At 39.1% G+C, this 27,744-nt stretch overlaps 1 protein-coding gene across 6 annotated transcripts in view; it reads left to right on the top strand.

The window, feature by feature from the left end:
• The window catches only part of TINAG (tubulointerstitial nephritis antigen), a 97,318-nt gene that overhangs the window by 41,896 nt on the left and 27,678 nt on the right, over positions 1–27,744 (top strand). For 2 of the 6 annotated variants that reach the window (XR_001863649.1, XR_001863647.1), the window contains exons 10-13: positions 22,700–22,812; positions 24,009–26,635; positions 26,957–27,100; positions 27,525–27,626. Coding sequence is in view for 2 of the 6 variants with exons in the window: in XM_008637636.2 (XP_008635858.1) it covers positions 278–323; positions 1,440–1,556 (163 nt within the window). In the remaining 4 variants the exon portion in view is untranslated. Of the gene's footprint in view, positions 1–277; positions 324–1,439; positions 3,789–20,915; positions 21,040–22,699; positions 22,813–24,008; positions 26,882–26,956; positions 27,101–27,524; positions 27,691–27,744 lie in introns of those variants that run through there. The other 4 variants (XR_001863648.1, XR_001863650.1, XM_017739290.1 and 1 more) reach the window with 4 other exon arrangements.

Genomic DNA, 27,744 nt, shown 5'->3' with positions numbered 1-27,744 from the left:
CAGGCAAGCTCACCAGAAGAGAGATTCTGTCAATGAAAACAGGTCTTGTCAATGAAAACAGGTCTTTGCAATGAAAAACTGAAACTACACTTGTTTTAAGTTTTTGTCATCACTAATGGCGATTTGACTTGTGATTAGCAGGTCAGCAGGTAACCTCATTTGAATCATCAGAGTTTGTTATTCATGCTTTGTTCCAATACTGGTAATCACAACTAGCTAAGACATACTTTTATTTTCTGATTACTTGTTTCATCAAAGTACCGTTCTTTTCTAAAAGGTGGGGAGCCTTACGTGACAAAAATGGACAGAAACAGAAGTTCTGGGTGAGTGAATACTTAGGGCTGTGTTTTGAAGCAGAAGAAAAAGATTTCAACAACACAGATCATCTAAAATCTACTTCTTTGCTTTCATTCACTCTCTGCAGCTGTTTTTTTCCTACACCTTAAAGTGTCCTGCATAATTCTATTCTCTCTCTGGAAACTTTTGTCATGCTGACCCTCAAACTATATCATCACCTACCTCAATTTCAAAGCCTGTTTCATCTCACTTATACCTGTGTTTTTCCTACACTGCCTTTTCTGTCTCAAATCTTATTCAATTTTTCAAATGTTATTAAAAATTTCTATGAAAAGTCAATTCTTTTTGATGCCTGCAATTGAAAGTCAATAAAATTAATCAATAATATTTGTTAAAATACTTGGAAAAGACAAATTTGCTGTTTAAACAGTGTTGGCAATTGTTATCCAGCCATCAAAATAAGCCTCCAAAACTAAAACCAATCAAACTAAGAATATTTCCTTTAAGCCATTTAGAGTAAGTCAAATTTTATCACTTAGAGTAAGTTAAATTTTATCACTTGGATTATGACTAACAGCTCATCTTATTATTCCTGCATTCATCTGAAGGGAGTTTGGTGTTTACATAGCTGATGGCAGGGCTTATGGTAGGTAGTTTCACTGATATCAAAGGCAAAACCTACTGAGACTTCATCAGAAAATAAATTGCTCAATATGTCAATAGCTACGTGAATAAAACTTCATTTTTTAAAAGTCAGCTGGTTTTTTAACAGGTGTCTTTAACAGGTTTTTTTAAATTGGAATTCCGACCATTGTTGTTTTAATGACCACTTTCACCAGCCAAGAGCTGAATATTCATTTAATGATTTCTGCTTCAATTTATCAAACTGTCTTGTAGAAATACTATTCCATTTTTACTAACCCTGATTTTGGAACTGAAATTTTGATCAAACCAAAAAAGGAACAAATTTTTAGAAATTAGAAAAAGATACACGCTAATTCTCAGTGCACCCAATCTGAGAGACTCTGTTTCTTAAAAAGGAAACTAACATAAAAGATTCATTTTGCATTTTAAACCTTGCATTTTTAATTAATATTTTCAAATTAAATCTGAGAATTTTTTTCTGCTTTGTTTACTTTTAGATTGCTGCAAATTCCTGGGGAAAATCCTGGGGAGAAAATGGTTATTTTAGGATTCTACGTGGACAAAATGAGTGTGATATTGAGAAGCTGATTTTAGCTACTTTGGGACAGCCATAGTTTATCTGTACCATATTCTGCTTGATGTATCTATTCTTTCCATTGTTGTATATCGAGTCCTTATGGGGAAATAATAATGTCTTCTCTCTAAGTTACCTTTCTGTTAGTCCTCATGAGGTCTTCCTGACTTGAACACACTGCAGGCATCACAGCACTCTTGGATCTCACCTGGTACAAACACCCCTTTAGGCTAAAAGCATGTTATATCCAGGACTACTGAAAACCTTGATGTGTCACAGAGCAGGAAGTTCCCTCCTGATTGAATAATGCCTGAAATAAATGGAGTTACACTGTTAGCATGAATATCTTTACAATACATACTCCAATCAGAAATTACTTCAGAAATATTATGTACTCTTCCAAACAAAATTGGCTCAGCTCATGATCATACTGAATAACAAATTCCAAAGAAATGTAACCAGTTCTGATCCTGTAGCTGAAGAATTATTTCCTATCCACCTTACTTACAACTGAGTAGATAAGTTGTATCTATGTATCAATATCTCATCCAGGATATTATATTTTTTCTAGTAGATCCCACAAAGTTGATGCATTCAGTGTAATACAAAAATAGCTTGCAGTGAAGGAGTGTATTCCTGTTCCTGCAATCACAACCAAAACTGTAAATTTTAATAATGTTTTAATTAAAATAAAGAAGAAAATGTGATTTCTCCTCAATTCAGTCTAGATTAGACTAAATCTGGAACTGCTTGCCTTCCACTCCCTGTTTAACTTGAGAAAAGGCATGTGTCAACATTCCCAAAAACCTTTTTCAAACAGAAGATGATGGAAAAGGTACTCTGTTGTTTGCCTCCACTGACATATCTGCAATCCAGGCACAGTTTCTGGTGTTGGTGATCAGGATCACTAGTGCAAATGAGACACGCAGAACTTCTAATGTTTCCATAGCTACTTCTGTCTGAAGAAGCAGCTTTTTGACCTACATCCCCTCCTATAAGCATTGCTGCAAATATTGACAGGTTTGAGGACTCTTTTGCTTATTTGCTAATTAAAATATAGATATTGCAGCTATTGACATAAGAAGAAATTAAAAGCTTTCTAGCCCTTTCAGTTTCAATTAATCCAAAGGCCAAATGCCAACAGGAATAAAATTATCTATGAAAGAAATCATGGCATGTTAAATAAGTGGGGGGAAAAAGCTGCCATGAAATTTCAGTGAACAAAGAATTTCCAGGGATACCTTCAGTGTATTTAACAGAATATGTTAATTCTTTCTAGAAAAAGAACCTGATTTCTAATGTCATCAGTAAGTTCCTTCCAGAATTTTTCATGGTGGTAGTATACAAAAGACACCCATGCGTCTGAAATAACATCTCTTAAACTAAAGTTGGGTGACAATTTATGTTTCATCACTACTAAAGGAGCTATTGTTAAAATGTCAGTAGCATACTACAGCACAACAAGACTTCTGCGGCCTCTAGAGTCATATAGTAAACTGAGTTTAGACACAAAAAAACCTTTATTACTTGAAATTTGTAGCAAACTGTAACACAAGCAATTTTAGAAGCTCTAAATGCTCTCAGACAAATAACTTTTCTAGTTTTAGTGAGATAAGCCAGTACTTGAGAGGAAAGTGTACTGAATCATCTACACACCTATTTCCCAACCTCTTGGTATATATTGATTCCATAAATGTCAAGATTTCAGAAGAGTATAATTTAACTTTGGAGTGAATGACACTGTAAAAACATGTTCAGTAAATTCTGGGGGGGATTATTTAGTTCAACTTCAAATTGGTCTGCACAGCTGTGGTTTTTACTTTTGCCAGTGGCTGTTGCTGCTCCTGATTTGCTTATGAGATCTTCCTAAGATCTGGTCTCTAATGTAAAACTTCTTCAGTGATGAGAAAACTCAAAACGACTTTCCTAGATCTTTAACAGATCAAACGGTCATATTGGCTTGAACAAAACACCACATGGAAGTGAAAGAAATCCAACCATATTGAAGCAATTGTATGGTTTAAAAAGTCGTACTGCTTTACCCACCCTCCAGAATTAACCTTTTGTGACTATACCTTTTGGTTCTTATGTATATGGGAAATGCTAATTTTTTTATTGTTCCAAGTGTATAAAAATGAGAGTCTGGCATACTGAAATCGAGTTAGCTTTGTGGATGCACCACCTGGCACATATTTCTGTGCAGATATGAAATAAACAAGTATCTTGACTCTGTGTGCAGATCAGCTTCATGCACACGGGTTGAAAGAACCCATATTTGGGACAATACTTTGAGTGATGTATGTGCTCAGCACCCTCTTCATACTCCCTCAGTATCACGAAGCTGCTATCTATGGATATGTGACAGTACCTGGAATTTAACAGACAGACAGATATATCTGCATCTGGAACCCAGTTTGCTCTTTGAAAACAACCTTGATGTTGTGGCAAATATTCTGATACTATTCAGAGCACAAGTAAACAATCTTCTGCCAGTGCAGGTCTTCTCACAGTGTGGAAGAGACAGTGGGGCCCAGGAGCCACCAGGGGCTCTTCCTCATGCAGACTATCTGAAGACAGACTTTTAAATATCAGGGCTTTGATTTCTTCTAGTTCATGATTTGGTTGGATTATGCAGAAACTTGTTCTTCATGAAGACCCACCTCTCATTTCTCTCCTCCGTTTTTGACATCTCCATCACTAATACTCAGCTATGCCTGCTAGCTTGGACTGAAAGTGTCATGTAGCCTGGAGCTTTTTCCTGAATGAATATAAAGGAAAAATATGTGGCTCAGGTTAATTTGAGAGAGAGCTCACCAGCTTTAGAATACTTGTATTACTGATGGCCTGTGGGAAATTCAGAAAGGGGTTGTACCAGGAAGGGAAAGCAATGCAGGAACAACATTTATGGTTGTGACATGGAGGAAATTTTCTTTTCCATAAAAATAGGAAGGTGACATTTGTATAACAAGCAAAGAAAGAAGTCTCCACTCAGATTACAAATTACAATATGTCCTGTTAGCAACATGCTATGTGAAACTTTGAATAATTGTTAGTCTCACAGAGAAATGTTAAATCTGGGTCTAGCTACAGGAATGTATGTCTTGGTACCTGGGACCTGACAGTATACATTTCTAAGTTCCTATGTATTTAGAAACTGTTTCAGATAGAACTCTGAATAGAAGTAGCTGTGAACTCGGGAGAGTTTGAATCTCCTCAATATTAACTGAGCAGAACAGGCTCCATTTGCAATTTATACTGATCATCCTTCAAGGCTTTCCCACAATCTGGTCCTAAATGTTACTGATAGTATCTAATAGATGAAGACATTCGAGATGGCTTTAAGTGAAATTAATTTAAAGTTAAAAGGACTAACCAGGCAAAAAAGGAACCCGGTTATTTTCACGCTATTCTTACCTTTTTGCCATCCTATTATTATGGAAACTTCATCTGTTTGCTAAATGATAGGAAATCACACTCCAAAGATTTCAATGGAAAGCACTATCAATAGCTGGTAATATTCTGAGTCATTTTGTTTACATTAGGGTGCCTGGCAAGTGTTAAATTCCTGAAGGCAATTGCTCTGCTGAGCTGACTGAGTCATGGGCAGCTGCCTCTACACCAGGCCCCAGGCAGAGATTTTGAGGGTGCTGAAAGGCACAGAAAACTCTTTTCTATGTTACTAAAAATCACTGCACACAACTTGGCAAGACCAGTTTTTCTCAGCTATTGGAGTTTGCTCATCATCATTAGAAAGCCTGAAAAATTGGTGGCACTTGCCACATGGGGATTTTAATTTCGTTTTACTATTTCAGAATCATGCATGTTGAAAATTATTTTACACAGCCATGATAAGTGCACTGAGGCAAGATATTCCTCTTTATTCTAGTTATCAAAGTAGGGATCTAGGTGGAAACCTACAGAATTCTAGCTCCCCAAGCATCGAAACTTTACACTATTTATATGTCTTAACAAACAAAGGTATCGCGTTTCATTGGTTACAAATTTCACAGCTTTTTCTCTAATTAGTACTCAATCCCTTATTTGCTAGCTATGTTCCTTGCTTCTCATGCTAATTAGTCCTCATGCGCAGTTCTTCCCTCCATTTGAGTAGGTGGTCAATGAGTTGGTGGTCATGATCTGCCCTGCTCAAGTTACCTTTCCTGCAGTTACTTCTCAGTCCTGCTGACTTCACTGCTGGTGGCTATTGTGTAGACAGCACATTCAGTTCCCTTTTCCTCAAAACAAAGGATTATCTAAGCCTACAAATTTACAATGCACTTGCTTTATCATAGCTTCTTAGCTATAGCTACTGATTAACAACAAAAACAATTGCAAAGTTTGGTTTAAATCTTGATGTCTATAGATATGACCAGCACAGTGTTGTTTCTACCTGCCTTTAGCTGAGGGATGTAATATGTGGCTTGGATTTTGCCTGTCTGCTCTTTATTGCCTGGGCCTTTCCCCAGGATGCTGTGGTTAGGAAAAAAAGATTTTATTTAGGATGGTTGCTTTGTCTTGGATGCCCAGAGCGAAACTCCTCTAGGAGAGCTTCTCCTGGGCACGCAGAAGTTAGGGAGGCTTCCTGGCTTTAAGCTGGCAGCCAGCACTGGCTCTCAAAGATGCAAAGACTTATGTGTAGCTTAGTACAACATGTTTTATAGGAATGCAACCTGAAACAAGAGGAAAGAGAACTCCCAGGGACGTAAGGAACTTGCATCTAGAGCAGGGCCGAGACAAGACCTGAGAAAAACAAGGGAACAGTTTTCCTGTAGTTGCAGGGATCACGGAAAATTGCCAGACTAAGAGCAAGCCTGAAGAGAGGAGCTACACTTCTAGGAATCAGACTAAGAGAGACATATGTTTGTAAATCTTTACAGCTTAGTGTTTTACTAGAGATGTGACAGGAACTTGCACCTGGGTGCTTAATGCTATACCTACCATTTGGAAACTGTTTCCTATATGAACTTACATCTTTGCACCCATTCCTCACTGCAAGGACCATAAGGATGGAGTCTGTGTCTTTGCCTGAGTTAACAGCAAATTGTAACATTGCTTTATTCTAAAGTTCTCCTGCATCCCCTCAGTTGAGATATACCCATACCCAGTTATCATGTTTATTTCCAGGCAGTGTGGAGACTCCCAGCTCTTGAAATTTTCTTGGTCCGATGTGTAGTTCAGTAGTCACCCCAAGTCAAGGATGGTGGCAGAGGTCAGTGAGTGAGGGCTGCAGAGCAAGCACCTCTGTCTCAAATAACTTTTAGTTAGGGCATATTACAGAAAGAATGAATGCAATGAAAGGAATATGTTTTCTCTTTTCTTTATAAGTCTAGCTGTCAAATACACCATAATACAGTGAATATTATTGCTTCATCTATAACAATTTATTGTTGTGTCTGGAAGTCTTCATCATGGAGCAGCTCTGTGCAAAGCTTTTCCTGGAGAAGGCAGCTGAGGCAGAAGCCTGAGGCAGGAGGTCAGACTCTGCTCACCATTGAAATCCTCTATGCTTTAAAGTTTTTGGGGTTCTTTTAGCTGTGGGCTCCCTCAAGCTCTGTATGAAGTATTTTAGGCTTATCTATATGTTTCATTGAGCTGTTCCAACAGTGACAGCCACACAAACACATAGATAGGAACTCATTAATTTAAACTACTCCCTTAAAATAAGCACAGCTGCAATTCCATTGCAAAACTCTGAAGACTATAATCTTTTATTTCTCACTGCAGCAAAACCAGCGTAAAAGAACAAGTACAGTTCATTACGTCCATCTGTCCTGGGGTGATGTTATGAAGCTGCTTTATTCCTTAACCGTCCGCTCAGTGCCCAAGGACGCTGTGCCTTTAAGACGGACCCGGGGGGCGGGGCCACGAGACTGAGTGCGGGGCAGTTGAACGGCTCAGCCCAACGGCTCCAGGGGCTCGGGAGGGAGCGCGCCGCGAGCACTGTGCTCCTTTTTGTTTCCCTTTGTGTTCCAGCTAGCTGGGAGAAGGTTCTGTTGGTTTTTTTCTTGTTCTTTTTTTCCTCCCTTGCCTCACTGCCTCCCTTACCTCCTTGCTGGTCTGGGGAGCCTGGGGGGGCCGATCCCGGTGGGCCTGTGGGGTGGCCCCGGCTGGTCCAAGCCTGGGCGTCTGTTCCCTCTCTGGGAATTTGTTGTATTTTGAGGGGGTTTTTTCCCCCCTGTTCTACCCTGTTTTGTTTGGTGTTAATAAACAGGTTTTTTTTTTTTCACTTCCACTAGCTGTGACCCACTTGTCTTATTGGTGGAGGAAAGAGGGAGGCCCTTTTCCCTTCAGAGGAAACACTCATTCTGAAGTGTTTCCTCCTGAAGTTTTGTCTCCAAAACTGAGACGCCATCAAATCATGATACACAGCACAATGTTTTATCAATGAAAAATTTATAGAAAACTTATGTGTAGAAGACAAATATTTAGCCCTAGTTTGCTGTACTGTCATACTGTGAAGAACTCAGCTGTTGGTCCAAATTCATCAGCAATATTGCTATTGCATGTAGTTATAATATTGTTCTCACTTAGAATCACAGAACTGGAAAAGACCTCTAAGATCAAGTCTAACTATTAACCTAACACTGCCAAATCCCTATCATGGACCCTAACATGGCACATCTACAGGTGGTTGAAATACTTGCAGGGGCAGTAATTCAACCACTTCCTTGGGCAGCCTGTTCCAATTCTTGAAAACCCTTCCTGTGAAGAAATTATTCCTAATATCCAATCCAATCCTCCCCTGGCACAACTTGAGGTCATTTCCTCTTGTCCTGTCACTTGGCAGAACAGATTAACCCCCCACTTTGTGATAAGGTGCCCCTCGAGCCTCCTTTTCTTCAGGCTAAACAACTCCAGTTTCCTCAGCCTTGTAAGACTTGTGCTCCAGCCAAAGAGCTTATCTTCATCAAGACAATTGGAAGCAACAAAACTGGACAATCAAGGTTTTAGAAGCTGCACATCTTCTTTTTCATTCTAGATAAGTTTTTTAAGAGCACTGTGTACTACTAGCCAGCAGGATCCACAACATCTGAAAAACTGTATTAAAAGTGTGACCTGAATAGAACCCAAATTGCTGAAGTTTGTGAAAGTCTTGACAGCAGAGGAAAGGCAAAAAGGGGAGAAGAAGAGGGGGGGAGAAGTGGTTTAATAATTCTTTCTGGTTTCCACCAGGTATGGAAGCAAAAACTAATTGTACTTTTGTCTTGAAAGCAAAATTCAGCAAGTTTTGCTGAGCTTCAGCTCAGTCTAAAGCAAAAAATAAGGCCATACTTACAGATTTTTACATACTTACAGCAAGTCTGGGCCAAGCTTTGACAAAGTCTAAAGCAAGCATATGTTTCCACTGGAATCATCATCTTGTAATAGTTCCGCTCCACCCAGTCTGGTGTGAAACTCACCCCTGTTTCACTCTGATTTCCTTCTTGGAAAACTATCCAAAATCAAAATGGACTGTAACAGGAGATTATCTCAGCTTCACTGAAGGAATGCACCAGATTAAAAAAACCAAAAAAAACATCTTTGATGTCTAGCAAATACAGATCCTGCCAAATTTCATATAGCACTGCTCAACCAAAAAATACTAGAGTACCACAGTGGTGGCTGCCCTAGTGACATTTTCAAGGTAAATAACTGCATAATGATTTATCCAATAAAAAAAGACAGATCGAGGGAAAAGATACAACTAATTACTCATTTTTCCAAGCCCTGAAGAATTTATTGTTCCATTAAACAGGAAACCTTCCTGCTTTGAGTGAAGTGTGGATGAACAGATGGCATTTCACTAATTGGCTACTTTTAATGTGGACTTTCATTCACTGTTCTGATGCTTCTCAGTCCCTCATGGTGTGCTGCCTTTTAACATGTTTGCATTTCTTGTGTTACTGTCATGCTAACGTTTGGGACACAGAAGGTGATATTTAAACAAGGTTGCAGGCAAGCTATCTGTGTCCACTTAAGAACTTGGGCTCCCATAAGTTTCCATGGTATTTTGGAAAGGCTGCTGGAATTTAGTTCAGGAGACCAGAATAAAATGAAATTTAATTTAATTTCCATGTACTGAATTTTCTCAATGGACAGACCACCCAAGTGGTAATAGCAGAAAGGGAAAGAATATAAATGGGCAAAACGGCAGTTTTGATTTCAGTCTGATTCTACTCCACTCTTTCATAGAATCAGAGGATCATAGAATGATCAAGGTTGGAAGAGACCTTTAAGATCATCAAGTCCAACTGTCAATCCAGCACCACCACTGTAACCCCTAAATCACTAAACCACATCATCCAGAGCAAGATCCAGATGCTTCTTAAACACTTCCAGGGATGGTGACTCCACCACCTCCCTGGGCAACATAACAGTGACAAATTTTTCTCATATCCCATCTGAATCTCCTGTCCCAGTTTAAGGCCATTTCCCCTCGTCCTCTCACTGCAGGCACAGTAGAAGAGACCAGCCCCCACCTCACCATAACCTCCTTTCAGGCAGTTGTAGAGAGCGATGAGGTTCCCCATGAGCCTCTTCTTCTCAAGACTAAAAAAATCCAGCTCTCTCAGCCACTCCTCATAAGACATATTTTCCAGACCTTTCCCTTGTAGCTCCAACAGCAGATTCTGTCACGGTCTCATTCTAAAATGAGGTAAATTATTAGTCATTGGAAGACAAAATTTGAGAAACTGAGCATGTAGAAAAAGATGTTAAGAAAAGCTTTTGGTTTAAGCCTGAAAGTACATGCTGATGTTGGTAAAGCAAGGTGATTGAAGAGTTTGGGTTGGTGGCCCAGAACAGTATCATGCAGGCGTGGCTTTTTACTTACAACTTCCTCTGTGTGAGATACTCTGAGTTTTTACATGTATAAGTACAGCTCCAGGGAGAGCTAAAGCATGTTTGGGAAGAGAGTACTGCAGAAAACAGACTGAGATCACACTAATGGGCATGACAATAGCTGCAGCACATGCGTGCATCTCTGGATGTGTGAATCTGTGTGTTTGGATAAATACAGAGACTTTTTCTCCACAGCACTGTCTTGGGTCTGGAGCCCTTCTGCAGGAGATCTTCAAATCACAATGATGGGTAATTCAGGTAGTCAGGGTGTTCAGAACTGCACAAATGTCGGGAAAGAGAACAAAGTTTTCTCTCTGAAGGCAGGTTGCTCAGTTAATCTAAAGACCATGATGGCATCTACAGAAGAGATGAATTTGCTTTGCTGAGAACACTGACTGGCAAGATAGGCCTGTGTAACTCTTTACTATGATTTTTAAAAAAATACTCTTTATAAAACAATTAATTTTTAGCCAAAGGGCAAGAACTTTAACTTTTTAATCACACAGAAATCTCTGCAAAAGCATCGCACCCTTCAGTATCAGGAAGAAAAAAGGACAGACAACAAGGAGGCAATCCTGGTGCAGGTCCCCCAGCCCTGCCAGGCACAGGGCCTGGTAGCACGCACACCCTACCAAGAAGTGTACTAGTGTGAGAAATTGTACTACTTCACACCAAAACTGCTCCTGCAAAAGTCAGCTGAGGAGTAAGAAAGGCCTTGAATGGTCTGTTTCTAAACCAGAACATAGCGCTACATGTGAAAAGCTAATCCTGTATTCAGGAAATTCACCTGAATTTATGTGAAAAACATGGCAACAGAGTTCTGCTCAACAGCTGGGCATCATGTGAGATGAGCTATCTGGGAAATTTTTGTTTCTGAGGCTGGAACTTGTGTCTTCTTGGTGTGGTCCCTGAAAGCCCCCAGATGTCACCAGGGAGTCATTGTGACGCCTGTGACAACAAGCCTTTTGGATGCAGAGGGCAGCCCTGAAGGGCCACAGTGCCTGGCCTCCTCCATCAGGGACAGACATCCAGTTGTGTGCTTTCTAAGGGTGCGGAGAGGATTTTCTGGACAAGGACACTAGCAGGGCCTGGGGCATGTCTGTGTCTCTTTGGGGAGGAGTGAACACCATCAGCAGGACCACTGCATTTGTTTCATCGAGCTGCAGGGGACAAGAAGCCAAACGCCAGGGAGTTCCCACAGCAGCTGGCACCAAACACTACAGGAGAAGTTAAGGAGGATGGATCACAATGTGGGTCAAGCTCTAAGGTCTGAACAGGATGTCCCAGCATCAGGGAGGAGTGAACGCTGTCAGCGAGGACGCCGGGTTTCTTTCACCGAACCTCAGTCTTCAAGGAGCCGATCCCCACAGAGGTCCTGCAGCACCTGGCACCAAACACTGCGGGAGAAGCTAAGGAGGATGGAACGTGATGAGGGACGAGCTCTAAGACCCGGACGGGACATCCCAAGCTCCTCAGGGAGGAGTGAGCGCCATCACCGGGGACGCCGGATTTCTTTCACTGAACCACAGGTGGCAAGGAACTGATTCCTGTGGAGGTCCGCAGCCATGCCGGGCACAAGCCTGGTAGCACACCCTACCAACAAGGGAACTACTGTATGCCCTGTTACCAGTGTCAGGAATGATACTACTTTAGACAAAAACAGCCCCTACTAATAATTGCAAAAATAAAGTCAAATCCAATGCTCAAGGCTGGGGCCAAGCATCTATTCTCCATCAAAAAATGCATCTGAAAATCTAAAGATACTTGCAAGGCCTTTTTAGGTTAAAGAAGATAGCAAGCATGAAACCTGAGTGCTGGTTTTATCATCATGTTCTTTTTTACACTGTTCTATAAAATGTGGTACTGAACATTTTGTATGGGACTGCCTTTGTTCCCTATATTGTATTTCCACAGTGTTATCAACTGAAGATGTTACCACATTTTCTCCTTTCTGCCCTAGTATCAACAACACCAGTGACTTATTAGAAGAATCTCTTGTCCTTCCACGCCTGTTTTCTCAGGCTTTACTCACCCAGAATAACTTTTTCTGTTTTTTACCATTCTTCTCACAAGGTAGCAGTGAAAAGTGAAGTCAATTTACAATTGCTCTGTCTCAAAGGCACTGCCTATAATGCCAAACCAAATCTAATGCCTCGTAGCAAGCCTCTGAAAAGCTTTCTCTTCTCCTGCTGCCATAGAGACTTTAAAAATAATCCCCAAGGCTTTCGTAGAGAAATTTGGCCCCTTGGTATGCCCTGCACAAAGCCTCAGGCTTAATGCCCAGAGTGGCAGTACAGGCTACAGGCTCTTCAGACCATGGCCAAAGACTGACAAAGTCATTAAAAAACAGTGGTGTGCCAAGAACTGTTACTTTCAAGTAAGACTGGAGCAAAAAGAGGAGTCTTTTCAAAAGACAGGTGTTACAATACATTAATTACTGGACAAACCCCCCATGTACTCAATTTTTGTATTTAACTACAGTTGGCCTCTACTTTGAACACTTCTTGTGTCACTCCATGAGTAGTACCACCACAGAACAGAAGCTTTAAGATGCCGCTGTGAAGGAATTCAGATGAAGATCAAGCTGCCAACTTGCTGGCTCACAGATTTGATGTGCACCAAGTTGCTTTAACTATAAATTGTGACCTGCCGACCAACAGGGAAAGCTACAGTCACCTGCAACACATGCTATGATAACAGAGCCAATTATTTTAGAGAGATTTTTCACTTGTTGCAGCCCTCATGATTGTGTTTAGCTTGTTAGTTTTCTATGCAGTCACTAATAAATCCCATAAAGGGGAAAAAAATTAGGATGTGGAGACCTCATGGATGATTCCATGAGGAAAACCTGACTCTTCATGAACATATAGAAACATTCAAATCTCTCCATATCAGGCAACCTGAAGGTGCTTTCTTATCTTGCATGAGTGTGTTTTGAGTCACAGAATCCCAAAACAAGTAAGGTGAGAAAGGACCTCCAGAGGTCATGTGGTCCAACCTCCCCAGCTCAGGCAAAGCCACCAAGAGATGGTGGCCCAGGAACACGGCCACACAGCTTCTGAGTATCCTCTCCAAGGACAGACACTCCACAAGTGCTCTGGACTATCTCTGCCAGTGCTTGGTCACACTAAAAAAGCATTTCCTGATCTTCAGAGGGAAGCTCCCATGTTTCAGTTTGTGCCCATTGTCACTGGGCACCCATAAAAATAGCCTGGCTTACTTAGTCTCTATACCTTCAATTCAGCTATTGATGTATATTGGAAAAGATACTCTCCAGAGTCTTCTCCAGGGTGAACAGCCTGGAGGCAGCAGTCTGAGCCCTTCCTTGTAGGAGCTGCTCTAGTCCCTTCATTGTTTTTGTGGACCTTTGCTGAAGGCTCTCCAGTATGACCATCTCTCCTTGTGTTGGGGAGCCCAGCACTGGCCAGAGTACTCCAGGTGTGGCCTCACCAGCACTAAGCAGAGGGGGAGGATCAGCCCCTCCCTCCCCCCGACCTGGAAAGTCTGCTGAGGAGTAAGAAATGGCTTGAGATTGTTTATTTCTAAAACAGAGCATAGTGCTGGGTATGAATGTGAAACCTGTGAATTTATATAAAAAATGGGGCAAGAAACATTATTTTCCCATATGTCTTCCTAAATAAAAAGTACTGAACTCTTGTGGTGTCATAATTTATCCACCAGCTTCTTTTCCCATCCAGAAATGCATGCAGAAACCCAGTTAAGCAGTCTCAGCATACTGAGTGTACATAAAAATTATTCTGTCTAGGTATCAGTGAGACTGATGGTGGGATTGTAGATCTAGCAGAACTGGGTAAAAACATTTCTTTTTCTTTTTTTTTTAACATCATCTTCTTCAAGCCCTTGAAGCAATTTTGTTTAGTGCGGCTCAGTACTCATGTTGTTCTGAAAGGATTCAGTTATATTGCCTGTGGAACATTCAGGATGCTGTCAAGATAGGCCCTTAGAGCAGTGTCAGTCTGGGCAATAATATTTGTCTTTATTCAGAGGCATCAAGCTCTGTATCAGAAGCAGCTGTAACAATCTCTAAGTGTACATTTACACACATGAATGCTATCTCGAGGGGAATGCTTTAAAGATTTGTGTAAGTGATTATCTGATCAAGGAAGTTAATGACTTTGTCTATTTTTTAAAAAAAAAATTCCCCATCTTACGTCTATCACAGAAGAATTTACCAACTTTCCATATGCATATAGCATCTTTGAAATATGATGCACCTCCTAAGAAAACAGCAGCACTGTGTCATGTTTTAACCCCAGACAGCAGTTAGGGTGCCATGCAGCCATTCACTCACCCTGCCCCTTCCGCTGCCCCACCTTAGTGGGACGGGGAGGAGAATCGGAAAAAGGTAAAACCCGTGGGTTGAGATAAGAACAGTTTAATTATGGAAATAATATTAACAACAAAACAATAAGAACACTAATAATAGTGGTGATAAGAGAAATAACAAAGAGAGAGAGAGAGAGGAATAAAATCCAATAAAGAGAAATGATGCACAATTAAACGGCTCTCTACCCACTGGCCAATGCCTATTTAGTCCCCAAGCAGTGATTGGCACCTCCTGACATCTCTCTTCAATTTATGAGCTGAACATGATGTTCCATGGCATGGAATAACACTTTGGCCAGTTTGGATCAGTATTGTGGTTATGCTCCCCATCAGCTTTTTGTGCAGCTCCTCACTGGCAGAACGTGACACACTGAAGAGTCCTTGACTTTATGCCAACACTGTTCAGCAACAATTAAAGAATTAGTTATCAGCATTATCCTCATGATAAATCCCAGACACAGTACTATACCAGCTACCAGGAAGAATATGTCCCAGGTGAAACCAAGACACACAAGCATGGCACAAGTCACGTCAAATTGTAATTGTTGAAAAATGAAACTGTTCCTGACCCTTCACTGAGGAAGTAGGCTTCTCTGGATGTCAGTATGCCTTCCTTGGTCTGACCTGCTCTACTGTAATCCACTCCATCCCCTCAGGGTTAGGTAATTGGACAGAATTGTCAAGAGATGCATTAAACTTTGGACCATTCCAAGACTGAGTTAAGGAAGGAAGCATAATCTCTTTTGTTAATTTGATTTCCAGGGTTGATATTCACTCTGAATAAGATGAAGCATTGCCTTTGCTCAGAGCCTGAGTCAGGACAACTTGACCCTGGCTGTAGTTCCTCTTTGAGTTGTAAGGGCTGGCCCCCATTTCCATTAGTGTTTTGCACTGACCTAGACTCCAGGTCTGCTTTGTTAAAACACTTTTTGGAATTTGGGGAATGGTGCATCTGGCAATATAGAGAGAGCTGACAGACCCAGAGGCATCCCAAACCATTATCATATTGGTCAGATGTTCTTCAAGTAAATTTTCAAATCATCAGCTTTCAACACAGAGAAAGTCTTGGTGAGTCATTGGTTGTCTTTTTTCCCCCCCACAATGCTGATTCTCTTTCTCCTGTATTCAGAAACAAATGGTCTGTCTGTAGTATAACTCAGTCATGATTGATAAGTTCAATACCAGACATGCAGCTAAGGTTTTTTGAAAGTGCTTAAGAAGGTTTCAAGTCAAGTTGATGCACAGGAAAGCTGGGTGAATTATTTATGAGTGCTTATGAAAAGCCCACTTATGGGTATTAGAAAACTGATGTATGTTCATAAAGCTCCACTCTTTGCAGACGCAATGTAACTTAAAAGAGCATCTTAATGGAGTCTAGCTAGAAACTAAAATCAATATTTCATTTATCTTAAAGAGAGCCTTCGCTTTCCAGAAGGCACAAAAAATAGTGTCTAGAATAAGGAATTGAGAGGTTCTGCCTGACAACATCATGCAATCCTTCATCCACTAGAATTATCACGTGATATCACTAGTTTTCTTTACTTTGCACTTTACACTGTGCTTCCTTTTGATATCAAGAAATTGATGAGCAATGTCCGGCTCATAATTAAGCATCTGATTTAAACATAGAGGTACACAATTTTGTGTATGGATTTATGTGCAGGTTCTTGTATTAGTGGTAGAAATTTAGATTGGGTTGTTCCATTCTTGATGAGTTCAGCTCAGATCTCCTGTGACCCACCAGAACAATTGTCATCTTCTATACACAGTGGCAGGGAACCGTTTAGTTTGTATTCCTGTGTGTAGGACTGGTTAAAATGAGCGATAGCAAAGGAAATTTGTCCATATAATGTGAACATTTTTGTGCATGTAAAACTCCTTGTGGACTATATATCATCCCTGTTTACCAGGTACACACAAGTGGCTTTACTGGGCATAGTAAATCTGGATGTCTTAGATTCTTCCGTCTCTTTACTTGTGGTCTTTACTTGCCAGATACATACTTCTGGAAATTATGATTGTGCCTTTTAGAAATTCTTGTCCTGAGAAGGAGTGAGATTGATTTCAACACACATGTAGTGCGCATTCACCTAAGCTGTGTGAGACTGAGAGAGAAGATGGACATGCATGTATAATCCATAGTGATTCACAAGGTCCTGAGTATGATCTATGAGATTGGAACTGTTTATTACACGAGCCTGACAAAAACAAATTGTTTAGGATTATAACCATTCAGAAAAAAAAATCTTCTCATGCAGGATTTCAGTTTCCAGGAGAAAAGAAACTTTACACAAAATTAATTGCATGGAATAAGTTATATATATTAAAAAAATTCTGAGTCTAGAGTAGCACTTTGTTTCCTTTGCAGTTTCTCATGTTAAATCCCACATGTGCAATTCCCACAATGGTATCAGGACACAGGGATTTAACTTCCTTTTCTTTTTTCCAACAGATAAAGCTCCTTACCACAGAGAGGTATAGAGGGTCCTTCAAAATGGCTAATATACACTTTTTGAATACCAGCAAATATTGTAATACATTGATGTCTTTCCAAAAAGTACTTGTAGCTGCATTTCCATTTCCTTTAGCCTCCACAGAGGCACAGGCATTACATTTCAAGCTGGGGTTTCTATTTTCAGAATGGCAGTAAGTCTCAATAGCAGTTTCTCCAGGCTGGCAGTCATTCTGTCTGAGCTGAATGGAACTGAATGAATGAAGTCATTCCATTCATCAGTTTGTTTGCTTGTTCATCATTTAAAATGGTGCTGGTTTGTTGGGCTTTATTTAGCTTGACTGCAGCTTGCACTCAATATAGATATGATGGAAAGACAAGAATGAATGCAATGTTTCAAAGTAAAAGCAACATTCACCCATTGCAGTCCTATGCAGATGTGTCTTGTAAAATCCGACAGCTAAATATTTGTAAGTCTGACCTCAAAGAATCAAGACATTAATGTAAATGAGTCATCAATTTTAAAAGTTTGGAGATTTTTTTTTTCAGTTTCAAAGACTTTTGGCTTACATATAGACCATGTACTTCAAGCCCTTTCTAGATATGTGAGCTTTGCAATACCTTTACAAATGGTAAAAATTATCTAAAACCCTCCCTCAGACACTTGTATACAGGAACATAAAACTCTTGCTAAGTCTTCAGGATGTGAAATAAAAAATGTAAAACCATGTATCACTCCAGATGTGTGCATTTATTATATACACATTTATTTCTTAGATTCAATAAAGATAGTATTCTGAGTGTTAGTGAATTTGGTATGCTCATTAGGAAATATTGTAGTAGGCTGTGGCAATTTTAAGTTGACTTCTGTCAATAGTTACTGGCACTTCCAGTTGTTCTATTATTAAAAGATTGAATAAATAGGAAGTTATTTTTTATGTTTTTGCTTATTTTGAGTGGTATCACACTGCCCTTTTTCCAAGAAAAATTAAAGACGATGTGCCGCTACTAGGAGTTCTTATATGCTTGCACGTAGAGGAAGTCTTCTTATTGGAATAGGAAAGGTCTTTTTAATCATCATGATCATATCTTCCCTATAAAAATAAAATAATACTTTCCCATAAAAACATAATAATGAATTAGAGTTGGGAGTTTCATTCCCAACTCACTGTAATAAAATGATCCTGTGACAGCTGGCTTTAGGTGGCAAGCTGAGTTACATTTCAATTTAGAAACTAAATGTATAGTCCAGTTATCAGCCTGAAAATCTGGGAACTCGTTTCTGTTAGTGCTCTTCCTGTGGAAGGTTCTGCCTTTTTCTGCACTTAGGTTTCCCATGTATAGAAAGAAATACTTTTATGTCTTAGTGCACAGATACATCCCAGGTTATAATCCTTGCTCATAATAGTCCTGGTATATTTGAGAGAGGTCATATAGGTCTGAATGATTCTACTGTCATCCAACTGAGCATAATTTTTCTCATTATTCTCACTTTGACTAAGTAGAAAAAAGTATTGTAACATATAAATCCAACAGCTCTGACATATAGGAAAAAGAGGTGTTACTTGTTTAGCATATATTTTAATATGAAACATTTGACACTTCTGTTTCATCTTACACCAAGGTCTTACAATTCAAACCTATGAAATATTAATCAGAATGAATGAAACAGGGGACTGCCAAAACACACTAAGTGACTCATTAAGATGTATTTCCTTTAACTGTCAAAATTCTTAGTTAGGAACATAAATAGAAAGTCATGAAATGTGAGGACATGTTTCATGGAACATTTGTACTGTCAAATGGATTTTGTCTCTCATAAAGGTAATATTATGTGCCTTGGAGGGATATTTAGCTATATATATATTTTAGCTATATATTTTTTGATAATTTACTGATTGATATTTTTGGATGTAGAGCTGGCTAAGTATTCATAACTCCCAAGTGGATTTCTTAATTCTGATTATTAAATGTATCAATTTACCAAGTGTAAAGTACATAATTGTCAGAATATCCTGAAGATATTGAAAAGTTTTGATGAGTAAGCCTTCATAAGGTACGGAAACATGAATGTTATTTCAAAATGGAGGAAGAAGTGAAGAAAAGTGACTTTCCTGTCACCCAACAGTTTGGTAGAAAATAGATGATTCTGCTGTATCAATATGGGCAAGTACACTGCCAGTAGAACACCCCTGGAATTAATCTGGTATTTAAAAGAAAAATATTCAGACCTTATGAATCTTTAATGTTTACTTTTATTAGGGTTGTGTTTTCTTAAATAATCCTTACTTCTCTAAAACAACATTCTCCTGTTGCAGATTTTACCTTGGTTTCCTAAGGAATGAGTTTGAATCCTTCCTTAATAATTTATTGCCAGCTGTAGCCTGTTTCAATGGTAGAAGATCCACAGAGATATTTATTAAATATGTAGAAACTTAATCTAAAGATGCAAACAGACCTTATTTTTCTTCCTGTTAGGGTTGAAGAACCCCTTATTGCACAATGGATAATTCACACTGGGGGGAAACTATTAAAAAAGCCTCAAGATCTTTCACTGAGTATTTGCTGGACCTCACACATACTTTAAGAACAATTTAAGACAACCTGTCAACCCCCCTCCCTGAAAAAAAGAAAAAGTAATCCAAAGAAAAAGTTAGATGTCCTTTATTCTATTGTTCACACTGAGTCCACCTGCACAGACATTTTTGTGAGCTTCTGATGAAAGAGCATGTGGCCAAGACATAGCTCACTGAGGAGCTACCTAGCATGTTAGCATTTCCATTGAAATAATAAATCATGGCACAGTAATTCTGTGGACAGAAGCCCATTGCTGGGTGAGGCCCAACCAGTTGCCTTTCTCCCTCTTATTATACTGTTTCAATCACTTCCCATCTTACCAGTCAGGCATTTGCAGAAAAATCCCAGAGTCGTTTTAGATACCTGAGCAAAGCTATGTTCAGTAGACTTCTCTCAAATGTCATTTTCCTTTTCCAGCCACATACAGCTTCAGTCATAGTGTCCCTTTTGCAAACTCTGTTAATCCATTTTCATATAGTTACCCTTCTTACTGCATTTCCCCCCCCCAGCCTTCCTTAGTTCTGAATTCACTACATAGCTGTTGATCACTCTCTGCTTGGAAAGCCCAGTTGGGCAGTAACAAAGAGCGCCTGTGAATTGAAGAGGTGATTGCACTGTGAGAAACAGTATTTATTAAGGTTTAGTCCTGTGTTAGAACCATTAATCTAGTGAGGCAGTTTCTAGAAGACTAACATCATGCATTGCTCATGCTCTGAGCTGTTTTCACACCTTTCCTCTAAGAGAAGGGGTTCACAAAGTGTGTTCAGATGTGGAGGTGTGAGGTTTCCAAATTGTGTTAGGCTGGTGTGTGTTTCTATGTGGGCACAGGTCAGTGCAGCTGATGCACTTTACTAGTGTGCATCAACAGTGCTGCTGCTTCTCCCGAAACAGTTGCCTCAGGTCTGAAAATTATTTGGATTTAGTTCTTTGTAGTTCTTCTGGCATCTGAACATTAGTTAGATCTGAATCACATGAATGTGAAGGTACAGATGTCCCTCTTCCAGGCTGTATCTGGAAGGAGCTTTGAGGGTGTTTCAGAAATGTTTGTCTTTTCTCACAGACATGACCAAGTGACATTCCTAGTCACTGCATTTCCTTCTTTACTGTTCACTGATGTCTGACTTGTACTGTTGCATCTGTTGCAAGTTCCCTAAGGATCCCAAATATCCAAGTTTTATCCATCCCTCTTTTCCTATTTGCCAGGGAACTCTCCAGGCTAGTGACAGTAAGCAGAAGACTCGTCTTTTACACAGCACCAGTTGGAAAGAGCTCCTAAGCTAACCTGAGCATCCTAGCACACCTTGGCTGCTCTGAAAAGTACTACTGGGTAATGTCAGAACCTTTCCCTTTTGATTATCTCAAAATCAGTGTCCTGCAAGCCAGTTTATGGCAAGTATAAAGGATGTAGTTGAAAAACTAAATACAGACATCTACCTAGGTAGGAGATGGCAGCACTTCCTTCCTGGCTGGTGGCTCCCTTTCCTGAGGCAGGGAAGAGACAGGCTGCTGCATGCTCTGAAGGCTCTGTATGCCTCTGCCCACCTCCACAAAGAGTGAAGGGCTGCCCTCTGAGAGGTGCCCAGCCAGCCACCAACATTATTAAATGCTTCTGCATTGGATTTTGACCATAGGGCTGGGGACTGAACACCCCTAATTGTATTAAAACCACAAAAAAGGAAACTTTAGCTCTCTCTTATGCTGAGAAATTTGGCTTTAATGCAGATGATATTCCTCTCCTTTCCAATAATGAGTAATATAAAAGAGAAATGTTTTCATGGGGCATTCCCCCCCACCCGCTACTTAGTAACAATTATATTTCTTTATAAAGGGTGTATTTGACAATCAATTATATAAAAAAGATTATTTCAGAATATAACTATAACTAATAAAATTAATAAGAGAAGAAAGTATAAGAAGAGGAATCACTGGGTATATACTGTTTCTTATGCTTCTTCCTAATGCACCTGTTCTAAATCCTGCCTGACAAGATGCTGCATTAGGCAATCTGCTGGGTCCATTAAGAACATTAAAAAAATTAGCATATGGGATTGCTAAATGATCTTCCATTATGTATTTCCTGTGGCTAAGAGAAGCACATACATTCATCCTGTGCACTGTTTTCTTTTTATATCTACCTTTTATACCTGGATTATTCATTTGAGTAAAACATGAGAGGGAAAATTTCATTGGCTTGGATTATGCCATTTTCTGCAGCATGAAACATGAGTCAAATTATGTCGGTGAATAATAGTCTAAAGGTTTTGAACAAATATGGAACATTATTCTTCCTAATTATAAAACCAACACAATGCGAAGCTCTTTGTTTCTGTAATGAAATTGCCATGAGGACGAACACATTAGAGGTACAGAAACAGAATTCACAGTCAAAAACCAGTAGCTGCCTGCATGCTATTAAGATAACAAAACAATATGTTTCCAGCTGAGTGACCATACTTCTTTGTAGAATATAGATCCATTAGGCAAGCAGAATTTACAGCTCATTCCACCCTACATGTACTTTCAGTAAAAAAAGAGCAAAATATGATGTCAAACCCAGGAAGTCAGAGATGGCCTTAGTCCAGCACAGGAAGAAGCTCAAGTGGGACTGACAGAGAATATCACTTTAGACCTCAAGGATATTTAATTCAAGTAAAAGTCTTTTTGAAAACATTTGGGATGACAGTATGATTCATTAGTTACACTGTACAAGCCCTATACTGTACTGCATGAGAAATGTTATCAAACTTTCAGGACCACAAACTGGGTTCTGCTAGAAGCACAGAACTGAGCAGTTTGGGATGTGTGCTGTAGACCAAGAAACAAATGCTGAATTTTAAACTATGCATAAGATATCAGTAAAGCACACACATTTTAGTGGAAAAGTAATGCAGGAAACAAGTTTTTTCTCTAATGACACTGACACAAGTTATGCAATGTAGCCTACTGGTTTTAACCTGTATGCTCCTTTTTTTTTTTTTTTCCCCAAGAATTTTTCTCAGAATCACAGGAAATAAACTGGGAATCAGAAAGTCCAGCTCAGTTTTACTCCCCAGTTTGAGGCAAGACTGGCTGTATCGAAACTATTCCTGACAGATGTCTGGTGAGTTCTTAAAGCCTTCAGAGGAAGATGTAGCACATTACAGCTAAGCAATTTACTCTGGTACTTACCTCTCTTTCCTTTTTTAGATATTTTTCCACCTGCCTGATGTACACTTCCACTGCTGCAATTGTAGTCCATACTACTTTTTTCATTCTCAGCAGACATGAAAGTTTTTTCCCTTTCTTTTTTTTTTTTTTCCCAGCAGTTTTTTAAGCTTGCCATCATGTTTCCCCACAGATTTCTCCTGAAAAACCAACTCACATTTTTATGTTTCCACATTTATGGTCTAATAATTCTTATGGGATCATCTTTTTGATGGTGTAATATCCAAATTGGAAATTGTTGTCCCAGGGAAGTAATATAATTGCTGAGAAGAGCAGAATGATTACTTCCTGCAATTCATTTTAAACAATTCTATCTTTCAGTGTTTCAGTAACATTATTTAATTATGCTTGGTTATTTTTTTGTAAACACTAATTATTTAAATTCTTACTTGCACTGATACGACATGCCTCTGACTGCTATGCATACTTGATTTTGATTGTCACTATTTCGTGTGTAGGACTGGGTTTTTGTAGGCTTTTTTTCCCCTATTGTTAGTTTGTCTCTAAATTTTTGCTTGTTTTTTTTTTTTGTTTGTTTGGGTTTTTTTTTTGTTTGTTTTTATTTTGATTGTTGTTGTTTGCTTTTGTTTCTTTTGTCAAGATCCTTCATTCTAATATTCCACTTACAGTAAGCTCACAACCCCACATGGCTTGCACATTTAATGCACAGTATTTTGTCCAGGTTCCTAATGAAAATATTTAAGAATATGGAACCATAAAATCCCCCTGTAGTACTTATACCCTTTATCCTTTTTTTCTCCAATTACTTATCCATTTTGTGGGAAGCTACTAAGGAGTGTACTTTTGGAGGAAGCCAAGCGAATATCCTGTTGGAGAGGGTCAAAAGTCCTATTCAATTCAAAATATCTGCTTTCACCAAACCCTCAGGTTTGCTGCCGTGTCAAAAAATTTAATTGATTCATCAGGATTTCTTTTTGACAAAGCCATATTGATTATTACTTATCAGTTTGGTGTCTTCTAGATGATAATTTTTCAAGTTGTTTCTTTCTAATATTTCTTTGAAAGATGAAGTTACAATTATTTCAAAAGCTTTTAGGCTTCTCCTGTTGTTTGGTCTCTGTTTTTCTCTAGGAACGAAGCACTGCATGATGTTATGATTAATGTCTGCCATATTGCCAGTTTTCCAAAGTTGTTCAGAACTGAAGAAAAAGTTATTCTTTGGATGGTGTCTTAACTTCCTGGATCTAAAGATATGTCCCACTTGCCTGTTGTATAGTCTTACTGTCTTTCTTCAGTGAATCGGGAGTTAGAAACCTGCCATTAACATCAAAGCCTATCTGTCAGATGATTGTGCTAACAATTTTTCCTTTTTGTTCTTCTCTAAAGGCTTATTCTAGTTGATCTTTTTAATTTAGAAGCCATCAATAGACCATGCTTGACAGCAATATTCTTGGGTTTTTTCTTTCTATTATTGTGTAGAGATCTAATGAGTCTAATTGTCATTATACTTTGGATTCAGGGAAAGTGCATATAACCTTGATATACAAAATTCTACCTCAAACTTCTGTTCCTTAATAGGTGGCATTACTCACCAGCATACACATTATAGAAATGATCGACTGAATGATAGTTTTGGTGCTGAAATAATGTTGCTTGCATTCTTATATGTGTTACATGTACACATTTTTGTTCTTGTTACTTTGCTATAATTCTCTTTTCAGTGTAGGTGCATCTAAAATCTTGCCGATACTGCTGTATCTTTTCCTACCTAACCAATTCCACCTTCACTAGAGATTTGTATGTTCATTCTGTTGATAAGCTTCTGGTCTTCCTTGAAACTCATTAACCTAATTCAATCATTCAAGTTCTCCTACTCGATCAGTCTAATAGGAGACATCTTTTACACCAGATAATCTTCCCGACATTTTTTCTTGGCAGGAAAAAAGAAGACAAATTATGTGAAACGTGGGCCAGGACACAGTCTGAGGATTCTCCCTCTGTCAGACAGATGGTGTTTTGACAATACAGCAGTACCCAGCCAATTTGCTTCTTCCTCCTGGAGTCTTTGTAAACTTGAATGTTTGCTTCACGTGTTGTTTCAGGATCAATACATAGAAAAAATTAAATGCATGTCCTCAAAAGTACTGTGAAGGAATGGAGGGCAGCCTAGTAAGCACTCATGTGTAACACCATGAACCACACTGGAAGTGTTTTAATGAAAGTCTGTATTGTATATGGGGCTGGAGGGGGAGAATAATTTTTTCTCAGGAAACTATGAATCCAGATCCACAGACAATGTTAAATTATTTTTTTAGACCAAATAGCGTTAGAAACAATAATTTAGGCAACAGTTCAAATCCCTATGCATAAGATTTACTTTCTGAAAACATAGAAAATCAAATGACAAGAATAACCAGCAAATAATAAGTTTAATAACTGAAATAATAGCCAATTAACCAGGATTTACTCTCAGCTAGAAAACTGGTCTTCCTTATCAGTTGTATCAGTTATGACTCATGGCATAAGAGATACCACCTCTTTACAAAGAATATAATTACTCTGCTTTTTTTTCCAATTGTATAAGGTCTGACTGAGATAATTTGCATCAAAACTTCCTCAAGGAAAGTACCTATAACAAATAAAATTTATTTTAATTTTGATTTCTGAGGGATGTTTTAGTCTATAAACTTATGGAAAATATCTTTAGGACTTCTCTCTAATTTTAAACCATACAAATGAAATTTGATATTCGAGGGATGATTAGTCTTTCTTTATTAAAAATGCATTAAAGTAAGTGCAGTAAATTTTGGTTTTGAGAGCAAAATGATGTAAACAAAATGTAACAGAACCTGTGGTCAGATCGTACTCAACCCCTCATTGCAAAATAAGATCAAAGGCATAAAATAAGACAGCAGATCTGATTGCAAATTTTTATGTTGTAGCCAATAGCACAGAATATAACCAAGGAAAATTCATAGAAGAATTAATGAGAGCTGCTGTAACTGATGAAGAATACAATTTAAAACATCCATTGATGTTATAGCATAGAGAAAATATGCTCCATTATTGGAAATAGAGGTCTGCTGAAGTAATAATTTCAAACAAGCTAATCTATGTCTTCAAATCTGTGGGATCTGCCATGCTTTCACTGATGCCAAGGTCAAAGATAAGGGCTATGCTCAGCAGGCATACATCAAAGATACAAATTACTGCAGACACTCACTGGAGTGATTTCTGAATAACTCCTACCGTCACTGTGGGATAGGTCAAAACAATTATCATTTTGAGCTCCTCAGATAGCTGTTATATTACTGAGTATGTCTTATATATTTAAGTGCGAGACTCAAAAGCATGCTTAAGACTTAGAGGGAAAACAAGCAAGGAATATGAATCAGTGAATTAATGGTTAAATCTCTTAGATGGTAAGGTTGAGTCTTGCATACAAGTCAAGCTCCCAAAGTCATTACTCTTTCTTTTTTCTCATCCATTGCTAATGTGAAACGTATCCCAAGGACAGGATCAGGGCTCCTTGTTTCCAGCTTCCTCCCTGTTATCACTGCCACCCACTTTTAACTCTCCAGAACAGGATCTGCAGTTGGGAGCAAAGATGTCTGACTCCAGAAACTTCTCGAGGCTTGCTGTAGGCCACTGAGTGCTCTTCCCTTCTTCACCCAGGGACCCCAACAAGAAGGATGAAATATGCACATCTTCCTATAAAAAGCCTACATGTTTCCACTCCAGGAAAGCCAGGTAACAAGGTATTGTGGAGTGTAAGTGCCTGAATCCTGAGTGTAATAGGGAAATCTGGGTATAGAAGCTGTCCATGCACTGCAGGGAGTTGAAAAGCACTGGTTTGTTATAAGCTCTAAAGGCAACATCTCGATTTTACAAGTAATGTTAATCAGGAAACTTTTAGGAGAAAGAGCTGAATTGTTATTAAAAGTCGCTGAAGCATATGTAATTGAATTTAGTTTACTCAATCAATAAAAAAACGTCTAACTAACTGTAGGGCTTTGACATGAGTCATTACAATGGTTACAAGCTGTGGCAATTTCTTTGTGTCTTCCCAAACTGTAAAGGCATAGTGAAGACTTTCCTCCACATCATGGAGAAGAATCAATGAAGCAAGAGACCAAGATCAGTACAGGATTTCAGCTGAATTTGGAGTTAGGCTCCAAACCTGATCCTGTCTTTTCTTTTTTGGCTGCTGCTGGACACTGAAGGTACTTAGATAAGACAAAACCAGACTTCTTTGGTCAAACCAAATGGCTGAACTTTTTAGCCAATAACCACCAGAAGGTCTGTTTCTGGTCACGCGGGTATTGCCTTTGTGGACAGGAGTGAGGGGTTGGGTGCCTGGATCCCACCCCTCTTCCTACTCTGCAGCTGTGAGAAGGGGCTCTCCATAGTGGCCCACTAGGTCACCAGACTCAGCTGCTGCCAGAGCACTACACATGTTACAGACATTCATAGGACTGGCATTCAGAACAAACTGAGTGGTATCTCCACTGGGGCAGGGGAAGTTGACTTGACTGTAAGAAAAAGGTCATAACATTTTAAACAGTCATTCAAAAACAAGCAGCCCCAAAATCCAAACCCCATTCCCTTAATTTTACATATCTTATGTGGTGACTTTTTCACTCATAGGCCAGTGGAGTAGTTTCAAGAGAAGCAAAGGAATATAGCATCCATCTTTTGCTAAAACCTCGTGACAAAAGAGATGGAAAAGAGTGGCAGGTTTCTCCTTTGGTATGTCGATTATAACTTTCCTGCATAAATTCTGAGTATATTGAGTCTAAGTAAGTAAGTGTGTTGGAGCAGGTCTCTCTTTTTTTTTTTTTTTTTTTTTTTTTTTGTGTGGCCTTTA

Source organism: Corvus brachyrhynchos, unplaced genomic scaffold, assembly GCF_000691975.1.
Source record: "Corvus brachyrhynchos isolate BGI_N302 unplaced genomic scaffold, ASM69197v1 scaffold136, whole genome shotgun sequence".
Classification (NCBI taxonomy): domain Eukaryota; kingdom Metazoa; phylum Chordata; class Aves; order Passeriformes; family Corvidae; genus Corvus; species Corvus brachyrhynchos.
This window is presented reverse-complemented; position numbering and strand designations above follow the sequence as displayed.